Below are 13,907 nucleotides of genomic sequence, written 5' to 3' on the forward strand. Positions count from 1 at the left end.
CTTTTTGAATCATCTTGATGACTTTTTGCAGGGAAAATGCTTCTGCAGCCAGCAGGTTACTGAAAATGCTTGCCAAGGGTTCATCGCAATCCTGAAGCACAGATTTTTACATTTCAGGAATAAGCAAACTTATTTCTGGTTGGCAAAAATGTGTTGATTATAATGGTTCCTATTTTGATTAACAAAGGTGTGTCTGAGCCTACTTATAATGACTTAAAATTCACAGCCTGAAACTGCAATTACTTTTGCACCAACCTAATACTTGACCATTAAGTAAAATCTCTTTTTAAAATTTCACCTTTCAGACAGACACAAACTGGTTTTGTGCAAGTTTTGTGCAAATTATTGTAGCAAATAATTATAGTGTATACTTAGTAGCTTACAGTTTACAAAATGTTTTTGCACAGAGTGAAGGACAGGTCTCATTGTTTCAATATTAAAAATGAAAAAAAGAGACTGAGATAATTCCCTAACATTCAGCTTGTAGGTGTCAGAGCTAGAACCCAAATCTGTGTTCTCTGTCTGACTTCTGCTTCCTCTCCACCTGGTGAAAATTTCTCGCCAGGGAGAAATGAATTAACTCCTACAGAGCAGAAGAAATATTCAGTATCCATATGAGAAAATTGACTGAATTAAAGTAATAGCAGCAGTGCCTTCCAGCTGAGTTACAGACCTCAAATTGCTCACCTGACTGAAGGTCTGATGAAAATTAGAATAATGAGATTTCAGGTTTTCTGATGAGGAAGCTGGAAGCAAAACATACAAGTAATTTAAGTAATATTAAACACCATACCACATCTGACTCACTACTTAATAACGCCAGCTACGAACTGTCACTAGTCATCTGCTTCTACAAGGAGGAAGTCCCTGACCACTGCAGTCACTGACCTTCAACACCCCCTGAAAGGAGGTTAGGGCTGAGAGCAGGAGAGACACTCTGTGCTCTGGGATGCCTGGCAGAACAGGCTTAAAATAGTTAGATACTTTCAGGTAGAGATTTTATGAACCCAAATTCTTGCACCTTCTCATACCTAGAAAACCACTAAAATCATTAATGGAAGCATCTACTCTTGACTCGCAGCTACCTTCTGCCTAAGTGTGTGTTTGATTGCCTGTGTGCCTTGTTACTAAAATCACATGTATACCGACCTCCCCTCTGAGTCTTTGGAGCAGTTCCTCAGAGCTTTCTGAGAGGCTGTCTCCTGGGCTGTAGTTCTTATTTCAGATAAAACTTAACACAACTCTCACATTGTACATTTTTTTTTCACTTGAAAATAATAAATAGGTAATGATTACCCCACAGTTTTGTGGGGTTTTTTTTGAAAATTGGAGTATAGTTGATTTACAATATTGTGTTAGTTTTGGGTGTACAGCAAAGTGATTCAGTTTTTATATATATATATATATATATATATATACACACACACACACATGTATGCATGTATTACACACATACATATATCTATTCTTTTTCACATTATTTTCCATTACAGGTTATCACAACGTACTGACTATAATTCCCTCTACTATAAGTATGTCCTTGTTGTTTATCTGTTTTATATAAAGTAATGTGTATATGTTGGGTTTCCCACGTGGATCAGTGGTAAAGAATTCACCTATGAAGCAGAAGATTCAAGTTCGATCCCTGAGTCAGCAAGATCCCCTGAAGAAGAAAATGGCAACCCACTCTAGTATTCTTGCCTGGGAAATCCCATGGACAGAGGAGCCTGGTGGGCTGCAGTCCATGGGGTTACAAAGAGTTGGATATGAATTAGCCAGTACATGGCAGCAGCAGTGTATATGTTAATACCAAAATCCTAATTTGTCCCTTTCTCACTTTCCCCTTTGGTAACTATAAAATTGTTTTCTCTGTCTGTGAATTGGTTTTTGATTTGTAAATAAGTTCATTTGTATTATTTTTTAAGATTCCATGTATAAGTGATAACATGTGATATTTGTCTTTCTCTGTCTGACTTACTTCACTAGGTATGATAATGTCTAGGTCCATTTGTATTGCTGCAAATGGCATTATTTCATTCTTTTTTATGGCTGAATAGTAGGCCATGTGTGTGTGTACCACATCTTCTATGTCCATTCATCTGCAGGTGGACATTTAGGTTGTCTCCATGTCTTGTCTATTGTGCATAGTGCTGCTTTGGACTTTGGGGTGCATGTATCAGTTTGAATTAGTTTTCATCTCTTGTAGATATGCCCAGGAATGGGATTACATGATCTTATGGTAGCTCTGTTTTTAGTTTTTAAGGAACCTCCATACTACTTTCCATAGTGGTTGCACCAGCTTACATTCCCAGCAGCAGTGTAGGGGGGTTCCCTTTTCTCCATATCCTCCCCTGCGTTTGTTATTTGTAGACTTTTTATGATGGTCATTCTGACCAGTGTGCAGGGATACCTTGCTGTAGTTTTGATTTGTATTTCTCTGGTGATGAGTAATGTTGAGCATCTTTCCTGTTGGCCATCTTTATGTCTTCTTTGGAGAAATGTCTAGTTATGTATTCTGCCCATTTTTTGATTGGATTGGTTTTTTAAAAAATATTGATTGAGAATGTATTCAATACAGAGCTAATTCTGTGCTTGATGTTATGCCAAGTGCTTTATTCAGATGAGCTATTAGCTAATTGTCATACCAACCCTGTGAGTGAAATGTTACTCCTTTGTTTTTATATACTGTGTAAGGGAATTGCTACAAAGAAGTTGAGTCACTTGTCCAAGGTCACACAGTTAACACATAGTAGAGGTGGATTTCAATTCAAGTATTTGATTTAAAGCACTTGTCTTAACTATTAATCTTCAGTCTTCAAGCCTCCTTCATTGTGTTGTTGGGTTAGAATGTGTGATGTTTCAGTGATCTCTCAAAGAGTTAAACTGTGGCTAAAGTTAAGAGTTAAAGAGAAGTACTTGGAATCTGTAGGTGAACGGTAACAAGATTAGTTTTACAGATAATTCAGTAATTTAGTAAGTATTTAATGGGTGCGCTGTGTATTAAATGTTTATGGCATGCGTTTAAGCAAAGCTTTAGAGAAGTGGCAGGAGGAGCGAGAATCAACAGGTCTCCAGCTGCAGGAGAGCTGGTGAGAATGGGTGTCACGGCGAGCCCATGGTGGCTTCACGCCCTTCCCCAGGGCAGCTCTGTTTCTACACGTGGCTCTGCTGCTGAGCTGTGCCTTCCTGGTAGCTTCGGGGGGCCCTCTGGTGATGTGTGGAACGCTGGACCTGGGCACTGAAGGACCGGCCTCTGTAGGGAACACCCTCTGTGTGTTCCTCAATATGTAAACCAGAGTTCCAGATTCTTGTGAGTAGGAAACAACCCAGAAAAAGGGATTAACTATGTCTTTGTTAGAATTGCCATATCTTTACCTTCTTCTCTGCTCGTATACTTATGGTTGTTTTGCCTCCCTTAGGTCAAGAAGATTTTCCTTTTTGAATATAAATCTCTCTCTGAAGAATACTTGGTTTTGAACTGTTGTCACTTAACTGTGCAAGGCACCTTGACTTATGAAAAGCAGGTGTTGCCGTCCTGCCAGTAGGAATAATACTTGGTCTGGGGGCTTTTCTTGGCAGGAAATACTTTCTTCTAAGGAAGACCATGCATGACTCTTGGCACTTAGAGGTTTATATATACTTACGGCTTCTGAGTAGATTTGGGTGTAAATACTATAAAAAATAAAATAAAATGGAGTCTCTGTGCTGTGGGTGGAGCTGGGGTGGGAGGCAGACTTGTGAGGCACTCTGAAATAGACCAGCATGAGAGGATTAAGATGCACCTGCTTTATTGCATATCTTGAATTCCATTGGTGACATAGTGGCTCGGAAAACAACTTGTTGCTAACTTGGGCACAAATGCAGATTGCAGTGCCACAGCTGGAATGTTAGGACTAATTTGGAAGGGTGCCAACTTCTGCTTGACCACCTTCAGGCTGTTGATTTTCTGGTGTTTCCTATTGCTGGCTGGGGTGGGTTGGAGGAGGCAAGACAGAAAAGAGTGCTTCCACCTGGTTCTCACGCTCCTTCCCATATAAGTACTTAGAGACGTTCCTTTGAATTGTGGATGTGGACACCTGAAAAGTATTCCCTAAAACATCACCCAATAAATGTACCTTCTGCACAATATTTCAAGAGTTTGCCACTTTGAAAACTAAAGAAGACAATTTGTATTATAAATATGTGAGTAGCCTGAAAACTTAATAAGGTCCAAATTTAGATATACATACACATAAATGCTAAACAAATTGGAAGGAAAAGGGAGAGGGAGGATACTAACATTAGCTTTTTTTCCTTAGAGAGAGTAGCTTTTCATTAAACAGAATGGCTGACTGAAAAGTTCTTTTAGTGTTTCCTGATGAACGTAGAGAAATCTTACGTCTAATTAAATTCACTTCATACCTGAAAGTTTGCACAAAGAGATTGATTATAGTTAAATGCTTATGACTAACAAAACAAACAGAAGTTGTCCATAAAAGATGTTTGCTGGAACTTTTAACATTCTTATTTTCACCAGTGAAATGTAATGATAATTTGAAAGATTTTTTTATTTCTTGAAAGTTTTCTTTCAGTTGAAATGCCATTTGTTTTCCTGGCTATAGATTGCTTGTGGGCACATCAGTAGTTATGAAACCATAAGCTACTGGTTGTTGAAAATTATAGCAGTCTTTTTCTTTTTTTTAAAGTAGAAATTGATAAACTGATTTTAAAGTTTATAAGGAAAAGCAAGGATATAAAATAGCCAAAATAATATTGAAAAAGAACAAAACAAGAGGACTTACATTACCTGAAACTGAGACATGCTTTAAATATGTAACAAGGACAGTATGGCATTAGCAAAAGAATGGGCCTGTAGAGCAATGGACTACAGAATGAAGCAGGACAAAGGCTAATAGAGTTTTGCCAAGAGAACACACTAGTCATAGCAAACATCCTCTTCCAACAACACAATAGAAGACTCTACACATGGACATCACCAGATGGTCAACACCAAAATCAGATTGATTATATTCTTTGCAGCCAAAGATGGAAAAGCTCTATACAGTCAGCAAAAACAAGACCAGGAGCTGACTGTGGCTCAGATCATGAACTCCTTGTTGCCAAATTCAGACTGAAATTGAAGAAAGTGGGGAAAACCACTAGACCATTCAGGTATGACCTAAATCAGATACCTTATGATTATACAGTGGAAGTGAGAAATAGATTTAATGGACTAGATCTGAAGAGTGCCTGATGAACTATGGACAGAGGTTCGTGACAATGTACAGGAGACAGGGATCAAGACCATCCCCAAGAAAAAGAAATGAAAAAAGCAAAATGACTGTCTGAGGAGGCTTTACAAACAGCTGTGAAAAGAAGAGAAGTGAAAAGCAAAGGAGAGAAAGAACGATATACCCATTTGAATGCAGAGTTCCAAAGAATAGCAAGGAGAGATAAGAAAGCCTTCCTCTGCGATCAATGCAAAGAAATAGAGGAAAACAATAAAATAGGAAAGACTAGAGATGTCTTCAAGAAAATTAGAGATACCAAGGAAACATTTCATGCAAAGATGGGCTCGATAAAGGACAGAAATGGTATGGACCTAACAGAAGCAGAAATTAAGAAGAGGTGGCAAGAATACACAGAAGAACTGTTCAAAAAAGATCTTCACGATCCAGATAATCACGATGGTGTGATCACTCACTTAGAGCCAGACCTCCTGGAATGTGAAGTCAAGTGGGCCTTAGGAAGCATCACTACGAACAAAGCTAGTGGAGGTGATGGAACACCAGTTGAGCTATTTCAAATCCTGAAAGATGATGCTGTGAAAGTGCTGCACTCAATATGCCATCAAATTTGGAACACTCAGCAGTGGCCACAGGACTGGAAAAAGTCCGTTTTCATTCCAATCCCAAAGAAAGGCAATGCCAAAGAGTGCTCAAACTACTGCACAATTGCACTCATCTCACATGCTAGTAGTTCATTTCAGTTCAGTCGCTCAGTCGTGTCCGACTCTTTGCGACTCCATGAATTGTAGCATGCCAGGCCTCCCTGTCCATCACCAACTCCTGGAGTTCACTCAAACTCATGTCCATCAAGTCAGTGATGCCATCCAGCCATCTCATCCACTGTCGTCCCCTTCTCCTCCTGCCCCCAATCCCTCCCAGCATCAGAGTATTTTCCAATGAGTCAACTCTTTGCATGAGGTGGCCAATGTATTGGAGTTTCAGCTTTAGCAACAGTCCTTCCAAAGAACACACTAGTAGAGTATTGCTCAAAATTCTCCAAGCCAGGCTTCAGCAATACATTAACTGTGAACTTCCAGATGTTCAAACTGGTTTTAGAAAAGACAGAAGAACCAGAGATCAAATTGCCAACATCTAATGGATCATGGAAAAAGCAAGAGAGTTCCAGAAAAACATCTATTTCTGCTTTATTGACTACACCAGAGCCTTTGACTGTGTGGATCACAATAAACTGTGGAAAATTCTGAAAGAGATGGGAATACCAGACCACCTGACCTGCCTCTTGAGAAACCTGTATGCAGGTCAGGAAGCAACAGTTAGAACTGGACATGGAACAACAGACTGGTTCCAAATAGGAAAAGGAATACGTCAAGACTGTATATTGTCACCCTGCTTTTTTAACTTATATGCAGAGTATGTCCTGAGAAACACTGGGCTGGATGCATCACAAGCTGGAATCAAGATTGCCAGGAGAAATATCAGTAACCTCAGATATACAGATGACACCACCCTTATGGCAGAAACTGAACAAGAACTAAAGAGTCTCTTGATGAAAGTGAAAGTGGAGAGTGAAAAAGTTGGCTTAGAGCTCAACATTCAGAAAACTAACATCATGGCATCGGGTCCATCACTTCATGACAAATAGATGGGGAAACACTGGAAACAGTGGCTGACTTTATTTTTCTGGGCTCCAAAATCATAGCAGATGGTGATTGCAGCCATGAAATTAAAACACTCTTACTCCTTGAAAGATATGAGCAACCTAGACAGCATATTAAAAAGCAGAGACATTAGTTTGTCAACAAAGGTCCATCTAGTCAAGGCTATGGTTTTTCCAGTGGTCATGTATAGATGTGAGAGTTGGATTATAAAGAAAGCTGAGTGCCGAAGAATTGATGTTTTTGAACTGTGGTGTTGGAGAAGACTCTTGAGAGTCCCTTGGACTGCAAGGAGATCCAACCAGTCCATCGTAAAGGAGATCAGTCCTGAGTGTTCATTGGAAGGACTGATGTTGAAGCTGAAACTCCAATATTTTGGCCACCTGATGCTAAGAGCTGACTCAATTTAAAAGACCCTGATGCTGGGAGGGATTAGGGGCAGGAGGAGAAGGGGACAACAGAGGATGAGGTGGTTGGATGGCATCATGGACTTGATGGACTTGAGTTTGAATGAACTCCGGGAGTTGGGTGATGGACAGGGAGGCCTGGCGTGCTGTGATTCATGGGGTTGCAAAGAGTTGGACACAACTGAGCGACTGAACTGAACTGAACTGATGTTGGAAAAGATTGAGGGCAGGGGGAGAAGGGGATGACAGAGGATGAGATGGTTGGATGGCATCACTGACTCAATAAACATGAGTTTGGGTAAACTCTGGAATTTAGGGATGGACAGGGAGGCCTGGCGTGCTGTAGATCATGGGGTCACAAAGAGTCAGACATGACTGAGCAACTGAATTGAACTTATAGAGCAATGGAATAAATTATCTTCAATAAATGGTGTTGGAAAATGTGTTTTCCAGTTTACATGGGGGTACCAGATATACTATCCCATAATACACTACTTTGGCATGTTGATGAAAAAAAAAAAAGCACAATGTGAGAGTTGTGAGTTAAGTTTTATTTGGGGCCAAATAAGGACTATAGCTCAGGAGACAGCATCTCAGATACCTCTCAGAAAGTGCCCTGAAGAGGTAGCAGGGAGGTATATTTGTGATTTTGGGGAAGGGGGAGTACCCAAAATCAATCACATATTTATTGCATAAGGTTTCTGCTAGTCTTGTGAGGCTTACTGCTCATTACAAGGAACAGATATCACCATGAAGGATTTTAGTGCTTTCATAGATAACAAGGAGATGCAAGAATTAGGCTCATAAAATCTTATCCTGAAAACATCTAACTCTCTGAGGACCTCTTCTGTCATTTTTTCTCAGAACGCAGAGTGCCTCATTCCTAATCTCCAAACTGAACTCCTTTCAGGGGGGTTTGAGGTTCAACAGCTGAAGCAGCTCATAATTTGATCCTTGTAGAGGTAGAAGGCAAGTGCCAAGTTGTAGGTGATACCATTTAGTGAAGTTGTAGAACGTCTAAAGCCATGGTGACAGAAGTGAAACCAGTGGATGCTTCTGGGTGTGTGGGTTGGGGAAGATGCTGTGAAGGCTTGAGGGAGCTCTGTGAATGATGGAAATGTGCCGTTTCTTGATGGTGGTGTATGTTACATCAAACTGGAGACTTTATATTTACGCATGTCACTCAGTGTAGATTATAGCCTCAAAATTAAAAATCTCACTTCTAAACAGCAAGGTCCTACTGTATAGCACAGGGAACTATATTCAGTGTCTTATAATAACCTATGCTGGAAAATAATCTGAAAAAGAATATATGTATGTATATGCGTAGTTGAATCACTTTGCCATACCCCAGAAACTAACACAATGTTGTACATCAGCTGTATACCTCAATAAAAAGAAATCTCATCCATAGAAACCCATAGTATTTTCTCATCTCGTGATTCTTTTTCCTGTGCTCTTTAAAGTATTGGACAGCTTAGACCCACTATACTGAGCCTTTCAATAAATATGAGTTCCTTTTCATCCCACCCATGCAAAGTCCTTCCTGTGCAGTTATCTTGCTTGTTCAACATGAGTCGGGAATTCCTGGCAGGAGGCAGTCACAGTATTCTTTCATTCTTGAAGCATTTGCTGACGGCTTGCTTTTGTGTAGTGAAAATGCAGGGGAGGCATTAATTATATCAGGAGGCCCTTCAGAAGTAGAGTAGGCAAGATGTGGGAATTCAGGGAAGACTAGCATAAGGTGGATACAGAAGATGATTGACATCTTGCATGGTCTTTGGAATCAAGCCAAGAAAAGGCAAATCGATTATTCTTCTCAGGAAAGAATTATCCTCATCTTTAAACATATAAATATGAACATTAACTGTCTCTAACCTGATAAATTTATTTCCTTTAAGTTTTGCACCTTTAAAAACTTATAAAGGACCCAATGTTGGGTCTGATATAGATGTACATCTGCCGTGAATGCTGAATTTATTTTAGAAAGTGTTACTTTGTATGCTTTGATTCCAGCTGGCACTGCTGGCACCATCAGTTCAATGCTGGCTTAATTTGTCTCTTCTCTCTTTTTCCTCCAATCAGTTTAATAAAGGGTACTCTTACAACATTCGTCACAGCTACGGAAAGGAAGGCAAGAGGACAGACTACACACCTTACAGCTGCATGAAGATCATCCTCACCAATACACCAGGCCAAGGGGATTATCACGGTAAGTGCTTTCTCTGACATGTCTGTAATGCACAGACACCCAGGAGCTTTGCAGGGAACAGCGCAGCAGACTTTGCATTACTAAAGGGAGTGGGCTTGTGGCTTCCTGTCAGTCATCAGGACAAGCCAGAGGTCCACTGGCTGTTATAGTCTGTTTTATTACTGAGCCGGGCCAGTAAGAGAACGTGGTCCTTCTGTGTTCCACTTTGTGCTGAGCCAGGCTCTTCAGGCATACAGCTTCTTCACCTGCTGTTCTCCTTCTTCTGCATGTGGCTTAGACAGCTGATCAAAGCTTTTTAAAGTTGAGTGCCTCAAATTTTAGAAGGGTAGATTCATTAATTTTCTATCTGATTAACAAAAAAAGGCTAAGCGAGGGATTTAACAAGTCATGATTTCACATATCTATCAATTTGCCTAAGTTGTAGGTTAAAAAAAAGTTAATACCAACCTAGATAGCATATTCAAAGCGGAGACTTTACTTTGCCAACAAAGGTCCGTCTAGCGAAGGCTATGGTTTTTCCAGTAGTCATGTATGGATGTGAGAGTTGGACTGTGAAGAAAGCTGAGCGCCAAAGGATTGATGCTTTTGAACTGTGGTGTCGGAGAAGACTCTTGAGAGTCCCTTGGACTGCAAGGAGATCCAACCAGTCCATTCTAAAGGAGATCAGTCCTGGGTGTTCTTTGGAAGGAATGATGCTAAAGCTGAAACTGCAGTACTTTGGCCACCTCATGCGAAGAGTTGACTCTTTGGAAAAGACTCTGATGCTGGGAGGGATTGGGGGCAGGAGGAAAAGGGGATGACAGAGAATGAGATGGCTGGATGGCATCACCGACTGGATGGACGTGAGTCTGAGTGAACTCTGGGAGTTGGTAATGGACAGGGAGGCCTGGCGTGCTACAATTCATGGGGTTGCAAAGAGTCAGACACGACTGAGCAACTGAACTGAACTGAACTGAATTTACTTGGCCAAGTGCAGGTCTCGAAGAGAGGGTTCTGTCTGTTTCCAGGTCCTCAGCACATTGCTTATTTACTTCAGTTTCAGCTCAGTGACTCAGTTGTGTCCGAATCTTTGCGACCCCATGGACTGCAGCACGTCAGGCTTCCCTGTCCTTCAGCAACTTCTAGAGCTTACTCAAACTCATGTCCATTGAGTTGGTGATGCCATCCCACCATTTCATCCTCTGTCATCCCATTTGCCTCCTGCCTTCCATCTTTCCCAGCATCAGGGTCTTTTCAAATGAGTCAGTTCTTCGCATCAGGAGGCAAAAGTATTGGAGTTTCAGCTTTAGCATCAGTCCTTCCAGTGAATATTCAGGACTGATCTCCTTTAGGATGGACTGGTTGGATCTCCTTGCGGTCGAAGGAACTCTCAAAGAGTCTTCTCCAACACCACAGTTCAAAAGCATCAGTTCTTTGGTGCTTCAGTTCAGTTCAGTTCAGTTCAGTTGCTCAGTCATGTCTGACTCCTTGTGACCCCATGATCGCAGCATTCCAGGCCTCCCAGTCTATCGCCAACTGCCGGAGTTTACCCAAACTCATGTCCATCGAGTAGGTGATGCCATCCAGCCATCTCATCCTCTGTCGTCCCCTTCTCCTTCTGCCCCCAATCCCTCCCAGCATCAGAGTCTTTTCCAATGAGTCAACTCTTCGCATGAGGTGGCCAAAGAATTGGAGTTTCAACTTCAACATCAGTCCTTCCAATGAACACTCAGGGCTGATCTCCTTTAGGATAGACTGCTTGGATCTCCTTGCAGTCCAGGGGACTCTCAAGAGTCTTCTCCAACACCACAGTTCAAAAGTATCAATTCTTTGGCGCTCACCTTTCTTCACAGTCCAACTCTCACATCCATACATGACCACTAGAAAAACCACAGCCTTGACTAGATGAACTTTTGTTGGCAAAGTAATGTCTCTGCTTTTTAATATGCTATCTATGTTGGATATAACTTTCCTTCCAAGGAGTAAGAGTCTTTTAATTTCATGGCTGTAATCACCATCTGCAGTGATCTTGGAGCCCCCCAAAATAAAATCTGACACTAGCTTTCTTTATAGTCCAACTCTCACATCGACACATGACTGCTGGAAAAACCATAGCTTTGACTAGATGGACCTTTCTTGGCAAAGTAATGTCTCTGCTTTTTTAACATGCTCTCTAGGTCATTGCTTTTCTTCCAAGGAACAAGACTCTTTTAACTTCATGGCTGCAACACCATCTGCAGTGACCCTGGAGCCCCCAAAAATAAAGTCTCTCACTGTTTCTATTGTTTCCCCATCTATGTGCCATGACATGGTGGGACCGCATGCCATGAACTTAGTTTCCTGAATGTGGAGTTTTAAGCCAACTTTTTCACTCTCCTCTTTGACTTTCATCAAGAAGCTGTTTAGTTTTTCTTCACTTTCTGCCATAAGGGTGGTGTCATCTGCGTATCTGAGGTTACTGATATTTCTCCTGGCAATCTTAATTCCAGCTTGTGCTTCATTCAGCCCAGTGCTTTTCATGATGTACTCTGGATATAAGTTAAATAAGCAGGGTGACAATACACAGTACTCCTTTCCCGACTCCTTGATGTTCTCCATTCCCAATTTGGAACCAGTCTGTTGTTCCATGTCCAGTTCTAAGTGTTGCTTCTTGACCTGCATGCAGATTTCTCAGGAGGCAGATAAGGTGGTCTGGTATTCCCATCCCTATAAGAATTTTCCACAGTTTATTGTGATCCACACAGTCAAAGGCTCTGGTGTAGTCAATAAAGCAGAAAGAGATATTTTTCTGGAACTCTCTTGCTTTTTCAGTGATCCAGCAGATGTTGGCAATTTGATCTCTGGTTCTTCAGCCTTTTCCAAATCCAGCTTGAACATCTGGAAATTCTTAGTTCACATACTGTTGAAGCCTGGCTTGGAGAATTTTGAGCATTACTTTACTAGCGTGTGAGATGAGTGCAATTGTGAGGTAGTTTGAGCATTCTTTGGCATTGCCTTTCTTTGGGATTGGAATGAAAACTGACCTTTTCCAGTCCTGTGGCCACTGCTGAGTTTTCCCAATTTGCTGGCATATTGAGTGCAGCACTTTCACAGCATCATCTTTCAGGATTTTGAAATAGCTCAACTGGAATTCCATCACCTCCACTAGCTTTGTTTTTAGAGATGCTTCCTAAGGCCCACTCGACTTCGCACTCCAGGATGCCTGGGTCTAGGTGATTGACCACGCCATCATGGTTATCTGGGTCATGAAGATCTTTTCTGTATAGTTCTTCTGTGTATTCTTGCCACCTCTTCTTAATATCTTCTGCTTCTGTTAGGTCCATATTGTTTCTGTCCTTTATTGAGCCCATCTTTGCATGAAATGTTCCCTTGGTATCTCTAATTTTCTTGAAGAGATCTTTAGTCTTTCCCATTCTATTGTTTTCCTCTATTTCTTTGCACTGATTACTGAGAAGGGCTTTCTTATCTCTCCTTGCTATTCTTTGGAGCTCTGCATCAAATGGGAATATCTTTCCTTCTGTCCTTTGCCCTTTGTTTCTCTTCTTTTCACAGATATTTGTAAGGCCTCCTCAGACAACCATTTTCCTTTTTTAATTTCTTTTTCTTGGGGATAATCTTGATCAATGCCTCCTGTACAATGACACGAACCCCCGTTCATAGTTCTTCAGGCACTCTGTTTATTAAATGTAATCCCTTGAATCTATTTGTCACTTCTACTGTATAATTGTAACATTTGATTTAGGTCATATCTGAATGGTCTAGTGCTTTTCCCTACTTTATTCAATTTAAGTCTGAATTTTGCCATATTCATTCAGTTCATTATCTGAGCCACAATCAGCTCCCAGTCATGTTTTTGCTGACTGTATAGAGCTTTTCCATCTTTGGTTGCAAAGAATATAGTCAATCTGATTTGGTGTCAACCATCTGGTGATGTCCATGACCAATGCGTTCTCTTGGGAAAGCTCTATTAACCTTTGCCCTGCTTCATTTTGTATTCCAAGGCCAAATTTGCCTGTTACTCCAGGTATCTCTTGACTTCATACTTCTGGTTTCCAGTCCCCTATAATGAAAAGGACATCTTTTTTGGGTGTTAGTTCTAGAAGATCTTGTAGGTCGTCATGGAACCATTCAGCTTCGGCTTCTTCAGCATTACTGGTTGGGGCATAGACTTGAATTACTGTAATAGTGATTTTGGACATTTGTTACCTTAAAAACAGGATTTTGTATTTCTTCTTTCTGTTATTTTATCTAATTTATTCCTGTCCATTCTCCTTTTTTAAATTTTGTTTTTAGTTTAAACTCAATCAGCTAGAAAATAATACATAGCTGACTCTTAAACAGCAAGTATATGAGCTCCAAGGGTCATCTTGCATGTGGATTTTTTTCCAGCAAATACATATAGTAGTACAAGATCCAAGGTTGGTTG

At 40.8% G+C, this 13,907-nt stretch overlaps 1 protein-coding gene across 1 annotated transcript in view; it reads left to right on the plus strand.

The window, feature by feature from the left end:
* Positions 1-13,907, plus strand: part of PRIM2 (DNA primase subunit 2) — a 336,446-nt gene that overhangs the window by 277,923 nt on the left and 44,616 nt on the right. The window contains exon 11 of the mRNA XM_005899721.3: positions 9,376-9,502. Within this exon, the coding sequence (XP_005899783.1) occupies positions 9,376-9,502 (127 nt within the window). The remainder of the gene's footprint in view (positions 1-9,375; positions 9,503-13,907) is intronic.

This window comes from Bos mutus, chromosome 23 (assembly GCF_027580195.1).
Source record: "Bos mutus isolate GX-2022 chromosome 23, NWIPB_WYAK_1.1, whole genome shotgun sequence".
NCBI lineage: Eukaryota > Metazoa > Chordata > Mammalia > Artiodactyla > Bovidae > Bos > Bos mutus.